Source organism: Stegostoma tigrinum, chromosome 40 (genome assembly GCF_030684315.1).
Source record: "Stegostoma tigrinum isolate sSteTig4 chromosome 40, sSteTig4.hap1, whole genome shotgun sequence".
Classification (NCBI taxonomy): Eukaryota; Metazoa; Chordata; class Chondrichthyes; order Orectolobiformes; family Stegostomatidae; genus Stegostoma; species Stegostoma tigrinum.
In genome coordinates, this window is record NC_081393.1 from 17,309,616 (window position 1) to 17,324,535 (window position 14,920).

The 14,920-nt window shown below is 52.4% G+C and overlaps 1 protein-coding gene across 1 annotated transcript in view; it reads left to right on the forward strand.

Moving 5' to 3' along the window:
- LOC125448156 (zinc finger MIZ domain-containing protein 1-like) overlaps positions 1–14,920 on the forward strand; it is a 51,654-nt gene that overhangs the window by 6,017 nt on the left and 30,717 nt on the right. The window contains exons 6-12 of the mRNA XM_048523229.2: positions 867–930; positions 1,566–1,753; positions 3,983–4,166; positions 4,908–5,153; positions 6,196–6,333; positions 7,568–7,648; positions 10,847–11,018. Coding sequence (XP_048379186.2) covers positions 867–930; positions 1,566–1,753; positions 3,983–4,166; positions 4,908–5,153; positions 6,196–6,333; positions 7,568–7,648; positions 10,847–11,018 — 1,073 coding nt within the window. The remainder of the gene's footprint in view (positions 1–866; positions 931–1,565; positions 1,754–3,982; positions 4,167–4,907; positions 5,154–6,195; positions 6,334–7,567; positions 7,649–10,846; positions 11,019–14,920) is intronic.

Here is a 14,920-nt window from a genome sequence, read left to right on the forward strand (position 1 = left end):
TTGTCTGAGCTTCCTGTTAGCTCTTCTGGGAAAATGTTTTATGCCTCCCCGATGTGAATTCAAGAATTATTCCATCCCCACGAGTTGTATTTCCTGGAATGGCATGAGCTGACAGATGAGAAGAGACCAGATTGGGTTAGGATTATAGTCACCAGAGTTTAGAAGAATGAGGGGGTTGGGAGCTCACAGAAACTTAGTGAATTCTAACAGGGACTTGACAGGGTAATGGATGTTCCTGGTGACCCAGGGGGTAGCCCAGAACCTTGACGGGGGGGGGGGAGGCGGGGTTGGTCACAGTCTTATGGTAACGGGGATAGGGCTGAGATGGGGACAAATGTTTTCACCCAGAGAGTGGGGGGAGAGCTTGTGGGATTCTCTGCCACAGAAAGTGGCTGGGGGAGCAAAGCATTGAATGTTTTCAGGAAGAAGTTGGGTGTAGTTCTTAGGGATCAAAGGGTGAAAGGGGAGAGCAGGGGACAGAGTTGGATGATCAGCCCATGATCAAGTTGAATGGCGGGTGCAGGCTCGAAGGGCCAAATGGTCTCCCCCCGCCACCCCCCCACCCAACCCTGCTCCGATTTTTGACCTTTCTAAAGTAGCTTTGTTCCCTGAGCATTGCTGCCATTATTTTTGAGGGAAGGATTGTTTCTAGCTGGGCTCTGCTTATTCTGGTCTTGACATCTACTTCAAACTGGTCCGCTCACATTTCAGTTTTGTGAGAGAACAGACATGTTTCTCCTTCTCCGCCCAACTTGGAACTGACTGCTTCCTTCAGCAGCTGTTTTCTCATGTTGTAACCTGGATGTATTTGTCCCGATCAGACAGATTCCCAAATTGTGGATTGTCCTTCTCGCCTTCTGCTGAACTGTGCCCTCCTGTGGGATCGGAATTGCTAACTCTGTGGAGGCCCCCCTGCCCCTCTTCACACTGGTACGGATACTCATCCCTCTGGTCTGGGAGGTAACTCTTCCTCGAGAAAGTCTTACGAATTGGGAACCGGGTGGTTCTCTCTCCCTGTTTCCCCCCAGCATCCTCTGGCCAGCCTTTAAAGGACGGGACTGATACCGGATTAAGGCGTTGCCTATCCTGTTGCTGTTGGCTGGAACCTGCAAATAGCTGCCCATGCTTCCCTGTCACTCTGCTGCTGTAAATCCCAGGCTCAGTCTGTGTGAGTGTCTGCGTGTGCGTACGTCTGTGTGTGTGAGAGTGTCTCTGTCTGTCTGTATGAGCGAGCGTGGGTGTGTGCATGTGTGTCTGTCTGTGTGAACAAGATTTTGTGCATGTGTGAGGGCGATGGAGAGAGTGTGTTTCATTGTGAGCCTGTGCATGTCTGTGTGTTTGCGCAAGTGTGTGCCTGTGTGTGTGTGCGCGAGTGGGTGCTTGCGTGTAAGAGAGTATGTGCCTGTGTGTGTGTGTGTGTGTGTGTGTGTGTGTGTGTGTGTGTGTGTGTGTGTGTGTGTGTGAAACAAGGGTGAGCTGCTATTTTTATGTCATTCCAAAGAACAGTGCCTGCCCCAGCCATGCCTCGCTGACCCCCCCACTGTTCACTCTATCCTTTTCCACAGGTTCTGGGAAGTTCGGCAGTGCCCGGCACGGTCCACGTTTTGTCTGCAGGCGGGGCGGGAATGAATTCTCTGCAGTTCATGGGACAGCAGCTGTTTGCAACCGCAGATACCAGTTCCAGTAAGGGATACATGCAGCCAAGCCTGTACAGACGGCCTGGCCATCCTGGAGGAATGGGCTACTCAGGAAGGTAACAGCAACGTCAGGACAGTCTTCGCATGAGCCGCACCGAGTCTCGGTATCCTCTTGAGCTAGCACACCAACGAAGCTGGTATTTTCCTATCACTTTTACCATTTGGTTGAATCTAGATTTCCCCAAGCTGTGATGACGAGTTGGGACGTCATGTTGGCGTTGTACGGGACGTTGGTGAGGCCTCTCCTGGAGCACTGTGTCCAGTTCTGTTCGCCCTGTTATAGGAAGAATGTTATTAAGCTGGAGAGGGTTCAGAAGAGATTTACCAGGATGAAGCAAGGAATAGACGGTTTGAGTTATAAGGAGAGGCTGGGACTTTTATCACTGGAGCGTAGGAGTTTGAGGGGTGACCTTATAGAGGTTTATAAAATCAAGAAGTGTACAGATAAGATTAATAATATCTTTTCCCTAGGGTGAGGGATTTCAAGACTGGAGGGTGTATTTTTAAGGTGAGAGGAGAGAGATTTTAAAAAGCCTTGAGGGGCAACTTTTTTACACAGAGAGTGGTATGTGTGTGGAATGAACTTCCAGAGAAAGTGATGGATGTGGGTACAGTTAGAATATATAAAAGACATTTGGATACATACCTTATTAGGAAAAGTTATGAGAGATATGGACCAAGTGCAGGCAGGTGGGACTAGTTGAGTTTGGGATTACGGTCAGCATGGACTGGTTGGGCCGAAGGGTCTGTTTCCATGCTGTATGGCTCTATGGCGCGTTCAGTTACAATATCAACACAGTTTCTCTCTGTCCGGGCCGGCATACACCTGCTGAGTTTCTCCGGAACTTCACGGGGATTTTTTTTTCCCAGGACCCTGGCATCTGCTGCCTTTTTGGCTTCTATTGCTGCCCAGATCGGCTCGGCCGTTGACACAGAGAGGAAACTGGAAGCTGCATCTCTGCAACAGAATGTGTGATACAGCGCTAAAACTCTTTCTGAAAAGTTGCTGTACAGCTGACTTACTCTGTTTCCAACAGTCCCCTTGATCAATGAGGCAGGGGAGAGATTGTCTCTGTGCTCAAGTGTAGAAAGTACTGTTTTGAGATTCTTACAAGAGCCCAGTGAGAATCAAAGCAATGATGCAACTATAAATATTTTAAAAAGCCTCAACGTGGTGATGGACCTGGGCAGGACCAGCACAATGAGGGAATACCGGATGAACCCTGGGAAACACCGGGGGTCAAAGGGATCTTGATGTGCATGTGTCCAGGTCCCTTAAGGTAGCGGGACAGGGCGATAGAGTGGTTCAGAAGGATTATGGGATACTTACCTTCATTAACCGAGGTGTAGAGCTTAGGAGCAGGGAGGGTCTGGCTGGGAACTGTACGTAAAATGTTGGTTAGGCCACACAGCGAGAGTATTGTGTACAAGTTCTGGAATCCACATTATAGGAGGGATGTGATAGCACTGGGAGAAGGGGCAAAGGGAGGTTTACCAGGATGTTGCCTTGTGGGCACTGGAGAGTTTCAGTTCTTGAAGAGGGATTGGGACAGACGGCGAGGGGTGTGTTTTCCTTAGAGCAGGAGATTGAGAGGAAGGGGGCGTGATTGAGATGGATAAGATGATGAGGGGTATCAATAGGGTAGACAGGAAGGAACTTTTCCCCTCAGTGGGGGATGAATGCTGGGGGGGCCACAGATTTTAAGGGAAGGGGCAGGAGGTTTAGAGGGGGAACGTGAGGAAAAATCTTTTCCCCCAGAGGCTGCTGAGGGGGAACGAGAGGAAAAATCTTTTCCCCCAGAGGCTGCTGGGGAATCTGGAACTCACTGCCTGTAAAGGTGGGAGAGGCAGGAACCCCCATCCCGTTGAAGAAGGATGTAGATGGGTACTCGCCATGTTGTGGGCCAAGTGCTGGGAGATGGGGATTGGAATAGCGAGGTGGTTGGCACAGGCTGGATGGGCCGAAGGGCCTCATGCTAGGCAGCAAACCTGAATTCCTGGTGAAAGTTGACCAAAAATTGCCTTTGAAAGGCCATGGGCCTGCGAAGGTTGCTTTGACCAGAATGTTAGGGATTGTGTGGATTCTGGGAGAAAAGAGAAGGAAAGATGGCTGACAGGAGGAAACTGGGCAGCCCATGCATGCACAACAAGATCCCGCACGCTGCTGCGTATTGAGGGTACACAGGGTGCGCCTCGGTTGGAAGACACACTTGAAAACATGGCTACGCTTCCCTGTAACGCTCTCATCTCTCTCTCTCTCTCTCCCTCGCCATCCTTGCCCGTAGCTACACGGGTAGCCTGGCACCATCCGAGGGGATGGGCCTTTTGTCGCACTCCAGGCCTCCGGCACACTTTGCCCAGCCCACGGCCGTTGCTGTCGCAGCCGCCACAGCAACCGTCGCTGCCACAGCAACCGTTGCCGCATTGCAGGAAAAGCAGAGCCAGGAGCCCTTGGGACCGTACAGATTGGTAAGAGAGGCGCCTCTATTCCACACCTTCACCCCACAACCCCTAACCCCAACCCCCCCAACCCCAATCCACCCTAACCTGCACATCCCTGGGCACTTTGGGTAATTTAGCACAGCCAATCCACCCTAACCTGCACATCCCTGGGCACTTTGGGTAATTTAGCACAGCCAATCCACCCTAACCTGCACATCCCTGGGCACTATGGGTAATTTAGCACCGCCAATCCACTGTTTATGTCACTGTCGGAGGATGAACGCCTGGGCCTTGCATGTTGATCCTGACCCAGTTACTTTTGGGGGGAGAATTCGGGAATCTCAGTGCTCCCCCCTGCACTTGTCTTTCTTCTGCCCTTTTTAGTCTCCTCTTCATGGCTGAAACAAAGCTCCTCAGAAATTTGCCTTTCACTCTTGATCAGGACACCCACGCAAGAGTGCCAAATCTCAAAGTTTGGGGCGGAGGGTGCATGGACAACAATTTCCACTGCACGAGAGAAAGACAAACCGATTGGTTGGCCAGGGGGCTCGGACTGGTCATGGTATTGTCACAGAAATGGCAACGGCAGGGGAATGATTGGTTGGCGTTTGAGGAAAACTGCATGGCCGTGTTTCCCGTGACTTGGTGAGACCGAAATCCCTGTCACCCTTCAGCCTGTCCGAAAGCCACAAACGGCCCGTCCCTCTACATTCTGTATAACCGAGCAGCGTTTCACCCGTGATCCCTCCGCCTCGTCTTGTTTTGCAGATCAGCGCGGCGCAGCCTTCCAGCAGCCCGTACTTGACCCACTCGGGAGCCAGGGGCCTGGCCCAGACGCCCACAGGAGTGGGCCCCCCCGGGGGTTTGGCAGGAGTGATGGGGCAACCGGGCATCTCTGCGAACCACCCGCGCCCGCCCCCGGTCAACGCCCAAAGCCAGCGCGTGCCGCAGCACGGCTACCTGGGGAGCCAGCAGATGCCCGGCCCAGGGCTGAAGAGGCCGTATGTCAGTGAGGTGAGCCTGTCCGACTGGTTCTCAGCCTTCTTGTCGCCGCATGGGTGCCACCTTTTACCAGCTGCCATGTTGCGGGACACGGATGAGGGCCACTTTTGGGATACTGTGTGCAGTTCTGGTCTCCCTGCCGTAGGAAAGATGTTATTAAACTTGAAAGGGGTTTTGCAAAGGAGTTTGCCAGGGTTGCAGTTATGAGAGAGAGGCTGGATGTGCTGGAGTGTCGGAGGTTGAACTTATAGAGGTTTATAAAATCATCAGGGGCATGGAAAGGGTGAATAGACAAGGCTTCTTGCCCCAGGGTACGGGAGTCCAAAACTAGAGGGGCATAGGCCAAAAAAAAAGTGTCCGGCCAGTTTGTACACCGCAGGCTCTCACCTCGCACCGCAGGCTCCCACCTCGCAGCAAGGACAGGAGAGTGGGGATGGCATGGGGTGCGGAGAGCTGGCATAGTTAGGAGGGGCTGAACGGCCTACTTCCACCTCTGTAAGAGATGGCCCACCCTGGGCCTGTCTATTTATTTTTAATCGCTAAGTAACAAGCGGAAAGCGATTCATTTTCTTTTCCTACAGGATTTTATTCAGTTTTTAGGCTGACTGGGGTGACTGCAGATGTTGCCAGAACGTCCTTCCTCACAGAAGGAGACCCCAAACCTCCCACACACAATATGCCAGGATCCCTTTCAGAATGCTGCAAGCAATTGGTTCTGTTATTAGATTAACAGAGATTTTGATTAATACCCTCAAGGCATGAGCTTGATCCTTGACCCAGCACATCTGGGGGCGAAATTAATTCAGTAATTGTTCTCCTTTTAAACAACTAAACGTGGAATCAAATGTCGGCCTTTATGAACAATCTTCCGGAAGCTCCCCTCTTCATAGCGCCGGTGTGGACATGATGGGCTGAATGGCCCGCTCCCATGCACAGTGTGGGGTGTTGTGTGTTTCTCAGGGTGTGTGCTGGGGCCTAGTGCAGGCTTGCTGAGTAGGGACCCTTCCGACATTGCTAACTGGCACCTCCGTCCTCTCCCCATCCCCTGATGCAGGGCTACTTGGGCGAAAACTACCCTCCTGTCAACCCCCAGCAATCACTCCCTTCTCCCAGCTACCCTGCCAGGATGCCAAGCCAGCAGAATGCCGGGCGGTACCCCATGCCCCCCAGCGCCATGGGGCAGTATTTTAAGGTAAGAGCGCATTGTGGTGGGGGGGGGGTGGCTGCGGCCGACGTCCCTGGGATTGCCTTTGCATCCTCCGCGAGTTACCCCTGAAGGCAAACAGCAGCAATGGCATGGTGCCACCTGCACAGAAGTGTGCCAGTTGGATGAGCGAGGAGTTGGCAAAAGAGCGTAACCTGACCAAGCTTTTGTTGACTTTGTAGGCAGGTATCTGTACTCAGCTCGCTTATAATCACATCCAAATGTTTCACTGCGGTTTGGCAGATTGACTCACTCTGGAAGTGCATCTGCCCTCCAGCACGTTTGCCTTTCTATCAAAAGCGAGCCCTGAGTGTGAATTTGATTAATCTGCTTGCGGGGTTATCTCAGAGGCATTGCCTCCTTCTGTAGCAACTGGCTACTGACTTGAAATAGCATGAGGCAATTATTGGAAAATTAACTCCAGTTCCCAAAAGCGTTCAGTTTCACTTGAATGCGGCTTCCCCTCAAGGATGTGAAAGAGCAGCAAATTAATCCGTTGCCATCCTTCACCTGATAGGAGGGGATCGCTGGTGCTCAACGCATGTTGCGCAAGTGGCCTCTCGCCATTTCTGATGAAGGGTCTAGGCCCGAAACGCCAGCCTTCCTGCTCCTCTGATGCTGCTTGGCCTGCTGTGTTCATCCAGCTCTACACCTTGTTGTCTCTCGCTCCAAGCTGAGTGCTGTGGCTATCCACTCGGTAAGGAGAGATGTGGTTGCGTTTCTCGTGGTTGCTGGGCGACCCACACCTTTGCGCCCTTTTTGCAAACTGCCCGGTGACCGGCACCTGGCACCGGACCGAACGGCCCTGCCTGGTTGTCCCAGGGCCCGGCTCAGAGTGCGCTCTATCGCAGTTGATGGGACTGGAGTCACGTGGAGTGGGGGCGGAGGATTTCCTTCCCGCCCTTCCCCCCGGAAGCACGTCAGTGGGCCTGAAGGACCCTCACCATGTTCGATGCCAACCGCTGTGGCACACCCATCCCTCGCCCCCCCACTCTCCATACTGAGCTCCAGACTTCCGACCAATCGAATTCCCATTCCGCGATGGGGTTGGAAGCCCCGCGGCATGGGGACCGGCCTTGGCTGGGGGTGGCTGTTGAGAGGAAGGGGGCGACAAGATGGCGGCCTCTCCTCCCCAACTGCCCCAGTGATAAATGACCCCCCGCTTCTCCCCGCCATGCTGTTCGGATCTGTCGATGGGTGACCCCGCTTTCTTCTCCCACAGCCCTCGGAGCAGTACAGTGGACAGAGCAACAGCTTTGCGGTTGGGAGTTACAGTAACTACACTCAGGCCAACATGAATGGGGTATGTATAGATACTGCACCCCACCTCTGGTCTGGGTAGTGAAGGTGGCAAGGGACGGCACGAGGTGGATAGGGGGTTAGGGTGGTGGTGGTTGGGTAGAGGGATATAAAGTGCAGGGTGCTCTTAACTCGGTGGGGGGGCGGGCCTCCCACTTTCCATCAGGGACCTGGGCTATAGGTGGGTGGATCTAACACCTTTTTCCCACGGTTAATCAGATATCTATCAATCTCTACCTTCAATGTGCTCAAAGACTGAACTTCCACAGCCCTGTACTGTAGAGAATTCCAACTCTCGCAGCGAACAATTTTCCAACCTCCGATTGAAGCACCCCCTTTATTTTGAAACTTTGCCCCTGATTTTCGTCCCCCCCTCCCGATTGTGTCGGGTGGCAGTGGGGAGATCTGCATCGCTCCCTAGAAGCATTTGGTAAATTTCCACAAGATCACCTCTCATTCCTTGAAACTTTAGAGAAACATGGCCCCCGGTCTGGCCCATCTCTCTTCATAGGACAGTCTCATCAGCCCAGGAACACATCTGGTGAATCTATGGTACAGCTTTGGTCTCCTTCCTTGAGAAAGGACGCACTGGCACTGGAGGGGGTGCAGAGGAGAGTCGCTGGGTCGATTCCGCAGTTGAGAGAGTTGGTTTATGAGGAGAGAGTGAGTTGTCTGGGACGACATTTGTTAGAATTTAGAAGAATGAGAGGGATGAATCTTATAGAAACTTATAAAATGGTGAAGGGAATAGATTAGATAGAAGCAGGGAGATTTTTTCCACTGGTGGGTGAAACTAGAACAAGGGGGCTTGGCCTTAGAATAACGGGGAGCAGATCTAGGACTGAGCTCAGGAGGAATGTCTTCCCCAAAGGGGTTGTGAATCTGTGGAATTCCCTGCCCAGTGAAGCAGGTGAGGCTGCCTCCTTGAGTGCTTTTAAGGCAATGACAAATTTTCGAACAGCGGAGGGATTGCGGGTTATGGTGAGAGGGCCAGAGCTGAGTCCATGAAAAGATCAACCATGATCTTATTGAATGGCAGAGCAGACATGAGGGGCCGAATGGCCTTCTCCCGCTGCAGTTTCTCACATTGTACTCCGTCAGTGGCAGTAATGTCCTTCCTGAGTCAAGGATATCAAATCTGCACACTGTACTCCAGGTGAGGCCTAACCAAGCTCCTATACAATTGAAACCAAACTTCCTGACTCCTGTACTGCTGTACCAGTGAAAGCCAACGTTGCATGAGCCTTCCTAATAACTTGCTGCACCTGCATATTAGCATTCAGTGACCTGTTGAGGAGGATGCCTAACTCCCTTTGTACCTCCTCACTTTGCCACTATTTTAGGAGCACTCTTGCGAGTCCCCAGTCCTCACTTTCATCTGCCCTCTTCCGGCCCCAACCACCGACTCTGTCCGAATCCCTCTCGCTTCGTGTTGTATCATTTGCAGATTTGGAAATACTCAAATCCTGGATCTGCGCTGTGGACGAGCAGTGACCCTTGCAGTACCCAGGCTAGCCTGCCAGACTGATTAATTCCTGCTTTCCATTTTGTGTCTGTTAATTCACGCTAGTACATTATCTTGTATCCCATGTACTTTGAGTTAGAACAAAGAACATTACAGCACGGGAACAGGCCCTTCGGCCCTCCAAGCCTGTACAGACATGCTGTCTGTCACAACTAAAACCCCGCTACCCTTCCGGGAACCCTCTTCCCATCCTATTTGTAAAAATACCTTTTAAAAGTCACTTTAGTATCTGCTCCCACTACCTCCCCTGGCACCCACAACCCTCTGCATAAAAAACCTGCCTCGTACATCACCTTTAAACATTGCCCCTCGCGCCTTCACCCTGTGCCCCCGAGTATCTAACACTTCTGACTGTCCACTCTGCTCATGCCATCCATAATCTTATAGACCTCTATCGGGTCGCCCCTCTCAACCTCCATTGTCCCAGTGAGAACAACCCAAGTTTCTCCAACCTCTCCTCATAGCTAATGCTCTCCATACCAGGTAATGTCCTGGGGAATCTTTTCTGTACCCCTACCAAAGCCACCACATCCTTCTGGTAGTGCGGTAACCAGAATTGAACACAATATTCCAAATGCAGCCTAACTAAGATTCTATAAAGCTGCAGCATTACCTGGCAATGTTTAAACGCAATGGCCCAGCTGATGAAGACAAGCATGCCATACACCTTGTCGACCTCATGTTGTAAATTGATCGCCTGTGGGCTCCTTACCAAAAGCCATCTGAAAACCCCAAGTACGCTACACCCATCGAATCATGGTCTACAGCGCAGCCCATCCAGTCTGCACTGGTCAAAAACACCCACCTCAGGTTTATTATCCAGAATGAGGCCCTTCAGCCCATCTGGTCTGTGCTGGTCAGAAACAAACGGCTTCACTATTCCAATCCCTGTCTCCCAGCACTTGGCCCACAGCCTTGGCATGGTGATTGCCCATCTAAATCCTTCTTCAATGGGATGGGGGTTCCTGCCTCTCCCACCCTTAGATGAGATTAGATTCCCTACAGTGTGGAAACAGGGCCTTTTGCCCAACAAGTCCACACCACCCCTTGAAGCATCCCACCCAGATCCATTCCCCTATAATTCACACACCCCTGAACACTATAGGCAATTTAGCATGGCCAATCCACCTAGCCTGCACATCTTTGGACTGTGGGAGGAAACCGGAGCACCCGGAGGAAACCCATGCAGACACGGGGAGAATGTGCAAACTCCACACAGACAGTCGCCCGAGGTTAGAATTGAACCCAGCTGCCTGGCGCTGTGAGGCTGCAGTGCTAAGCACTGAGCCCACCGTGCTGCCCCCATACAGGCAGTGAGTTCCAGAATCCTCACGAGCCCACTGCGTGCAAACCATTTCTCCTCACGTTCCCCCACTAATCCTCCTGCCCCTTCCCTTAAATCTATGCCCCCTCCCCCGGGTCATTGATTCCCTAAACTTACAACCCATTTTCATATGCCCCTTAAATCTCTGAGCAGTCCTGGTATGCCCTTGTTTGGCTCTATGCTGCATAACAATGTGAAGTCTATTGGTGTGGCATGGACAGGTTAAACCTGACACAACACAGCGCTGCCCCAACTGACACTGACCTCTTTGTCCCTTCCTAAATGCCCCCGGGGGTGGGGTCCGCGAGCGAGATTCAAAACGGGAGTTAATTGACCAGTGCTTCATTCTACAGCTTGCGAGGTCGTTGGCCGGTTACTCCAACTCTCCGATCATGGGAAATCCCACGCTCCCGCTGACTCTGGGAAACAGTAGCCCCCCGTACCTGTCTCCGAGCCAGGAAGTCACGTCAGCCTTCCACCCGGACATAAAGCCCAGCCTGAATAATCTCCCCCCACCCACCTCAGGTAGGTTCCTCGTGGGGAGGTGGGGGTTGTGATTGAGTCAACGAGATGAGTTAGCGATCATTGTGGGGGTGCGAGGGGAAGAAAGAGAGCTGGAGGAGAGAAGGAGGAGGTCCCTGTAACATGGGGGTGAGGGAGCAGGCTTGGAAATGGGGGCTTCATGAGCAGCTCAGTTTTGATGTTACACCACTGGCCTCGTCCTTGCATTAATATATCTCTGTCAGTCACCTCGTTATCTCTCTTCCCCATCATCTCCTTTCCATCCCTTTCTCAATTATCTCTCTCTTTTCCTCCTATCGTGTCTCTCCCATCCCTCCCTCAGTCGCCTCCCACTCTCTGTCTCCCGTCATCTCTCTTCTATCCCTCTCTCCGAACTCTCTCTCTCGCTGGCTTCAAAGCTCACTCACTCCTTCTCGATGATCCTGTTCCCGTCCTTGCCTGTATTCTCATTTTTCAGCAAATAGATGTGCTCTCCCCGTCAGCTTGTTCAATGGCAAAACATTCACATAAATAGTTTAAATGGATAATTCTGTTCTGGATGAGAACTGATTATACTTTGGAAATCCTTCAGGAATGGACTGTAGATAAACGATATTTCAACTCTGTCCCATCAAAGAAAACCTAGCAGATGCTAACTCAAGTTTGTATGTTAGTTCCAATGCGCGAATCTGGTTTTGTTCGTTGTTGCTCTGCTGAGAATGAGCAATTCCCAACAGGGCATCTCACCCGTCGGCCCAGGTAGTCGGCTGGGAGTGTGAGTCTGAAAAGAATAAAAGAGTGATGTTAGTGTTGTAACAGAGAATGCCGAGCAGGAGAAAGAATAATGTGCGATGGGTGGAAGAGAGATGATGGTGCAGGAGAAGGAGAGAGAGAGATGACTGAGAGAGGAATGGAAGGGAGATGACCGGGGGGCGGGGGAGAGAGAGAGAGAGAGATGACTGAGAGAGAAATGGAAGGGAGATGACGGGGGGGGAGAGAGAGAGAGAGATGACTGAGAGAGGAATGGAAGGGAGATGACGGGGGGAGAGAGAGAGGAATGGAAGGGAGATGACGGGGGGAGAGAGAGAGAGAGATGACTGAGAGAGGCATGGAAGGGAGATGACGGGGGGAGAAAGAGAGATGACTGAGAGAGGAATGGAAGGGAGATGACGGAGGGAGAGAGAGATGACTGAGAGAGGAATGGAAGGGAGATGACCGGGGGGCGGGGGAGAGAGAGAGAGAGAGATGACTGAGAGAGAAATGGAAGGGAGATGACGGGGGGGGAGAGAGAGAGAGAGATGACTGAGAGAGGAATGGAAGGGAGATGACGGGGGGAGAGAGAGAGGAATGGAAGGGAGATGACGGGGGGAGAGAGAGAGAGAGATGACTGAGAGAGGCATGGAAGGGAGATGACGGGGGGAGAAAGAGAGATGACTGAGAGAGGAATGGAAGGGAGATGACGGAGGGAGAGAGAGATGACTGAGAAAGGAATGGAAGGGAGATGACCGGGGGTGGGGGGGGGGCGGTGGTGGAGCGAGAGAGAGATGACTGAGAGAGGAATGGAAGGGAGTTTACGGGGGGAGAAAGAGAGATGACTGAGAGAGGAATGGAAGGGAGATGATGGGGCGGCGCGACAGAGAGATGAGTGAGAGAGGAATGGAAGGGAGGTGATGGGGGTGCAGAGAGGGAGAGATGACTGAGAGAGGAATGGATGGAAGATGTCCGGCGGGGTGGGGGGAAGAGAGAGGGATGAGTGAGAGAGGAATGGAAGGGAGATGATGGGGGTGCAGGGAGAAAGAGATGACAGAGGAATGGAAGGGAGATGACGGGGGGAGCGAGAGAGAGAGATGACAGAGAGGAATGGATGGGAGATGTCCGGGGGGGTGGGGGGAAGAGAGAGAGATGACTGAGAGAGGAATGGAAGCGAGGTGATGGGGGTGCAGAGAGAGAGAGATGACTGAGAGAGAAATGGATTGGAGATGACGGGGTGGGGGGAAGAGAGAGAGATGACAGAGAGGAATGGATGGGAGATGACGGGTTGGGGGGGCAAGAGAGAGAGATGACTGAGAGAGAAATGGATGGGAGATGTCCGGGGGGGTGGGGGGAAGAGAGAGAGATGACTGAGAGAGGAATGGAAGGGAGATGATGGGGGGGCAGAGAGAGAGAGAGATGACTGAGAGAAGAATGGAAGGGAGATGATGGGCAGAGCGAGAGAGATGACTGAGAGAGGAATGGAAGGGAGGTGATGGGGGTGCAGAGAGAGAGAGAGATGACTGAGAGAAGAATGGAAGGGAGATGATGGGCAGAGCGAGAGAGATGACTGAGAGAGGAATGGAAGGGAGATGATGGGCAGAGCGAGAGAGATGACTGAGAGAGGAATTGAAGGGAGATGATGGGCAGAGCGAGAGAGATGACTGAGAGAGGAATGGAAGGGAGTTGATGGGGGTGCAAAGAGAGAGATGACTGAGAGAGGAATGTATGGGAGATGATGGGGGTGCAGAGAGAAAGATGTAACTGAGAGAGGAATGGATGGGAGATGACGGGGACAGCGAGAGAGAGAGAGATGACTAAGAGGAATGGAAGGCAGATGATGGGGGGAGCGAGAGAGAGATGACTGAAAGAGGAATGGAAGGGAGATGATGGGGGGAGCGAGAGAGAGATGACTGAGAGAGGAATGGATGGGAGATGACAGCGGGGTGGGGGGGATGAGAGAGAGATGACTGAGAGTGGAATGGAAGGGAGGTGATGGGGATGCAGAGAGAGAGATGACTGAGAGAGGAATGGATGGAAGATGACGGTGGGGGGGGGGAAGAGAGAGAGATGACGAGAGAGGAACGGATGGGAGATGATGGGGGGGGTGGGGGGAAGACAGAGAGATGACTGAGAGGAATGGAGGGGAGATGTCCGTGGGGGAAAGAGAGAGAGATGACTGAGAGAAGAATGGAAGGGAGATGATGGGGGAGAGAGAGATAACAGAGAGGAATGGAAGGGAGATGACAGGGGGAGAGAGAGAGATGATTGAGAGAGGAATGGAAGGAGATGACTGGGAGAGAGAGATGAATGGAAGGGAGATGGGGGGGGGATCGAGAGAGAGAGATGACTGAGAGAAGAATGGAAAGGAGATGATGGGAGGGAGCGAGAGAGAGATGACTGAGAGAGGAATGGAAGGGAGATGATGGGGGGAGCGAGAGAGAGATGACTGAGAGAGGAATGGATGGGAGATGACGGCGGGGTGGGGGGGAAGAGAGAGAGATGACTGAGAAGAATGGAAGGGAGATGATGGGGGAGAGAGAGATAACAGAGAGGAATGGAAGGGAGATGACGGGGGGAGAGAGAGAGATGATTGAGAGAGGAATGGAAGGAGATGACGGGGAGAGAGAGATGAATGGAAGGGAGATGGGGGGGATCGAGAGAGAGATGACTGAGAGAGGAATGGAAGGGAGATGATGGGGGGAGCGAGAGAGAGATGACTGAGAGAGGAATGAAAGGGAGGTGATGCGGGTGCAGAGAGAGAGAGATGACTGAGAGAGGAATGGATGGAAGATGACGGGGAGAGAGAGATGATTGAGAGAGGAATGGAAGGGAGATGATGGGGGAGAGAGAGATGACTGAGAGAGGAATGGAAGGGAGATGACCTGGTGGGGCGTGGGGAGAGAGAGAGATGACAGAGAGGAATGGACGGGAGTTGACGGGGGGAGAAAGAGAGATGACTGAGAGAGGAATGGAAGGGAGATGATGGGGCGGAGCGAAAGAGAGATGAGTGAGAGAGGAATGGAAGGCAGGTGATGGGGCTGCAGAGAGAGAGAGATGACTGAGAGAGGAATGGATGGGAGATGACGGGGAGGGTGGGGGTAAGAGAGAGAGATGATAGAGAGAGAGATAATAGAGAGGAATGGAAAAGAGATGACGGTGGGAGAGAGAGAGAT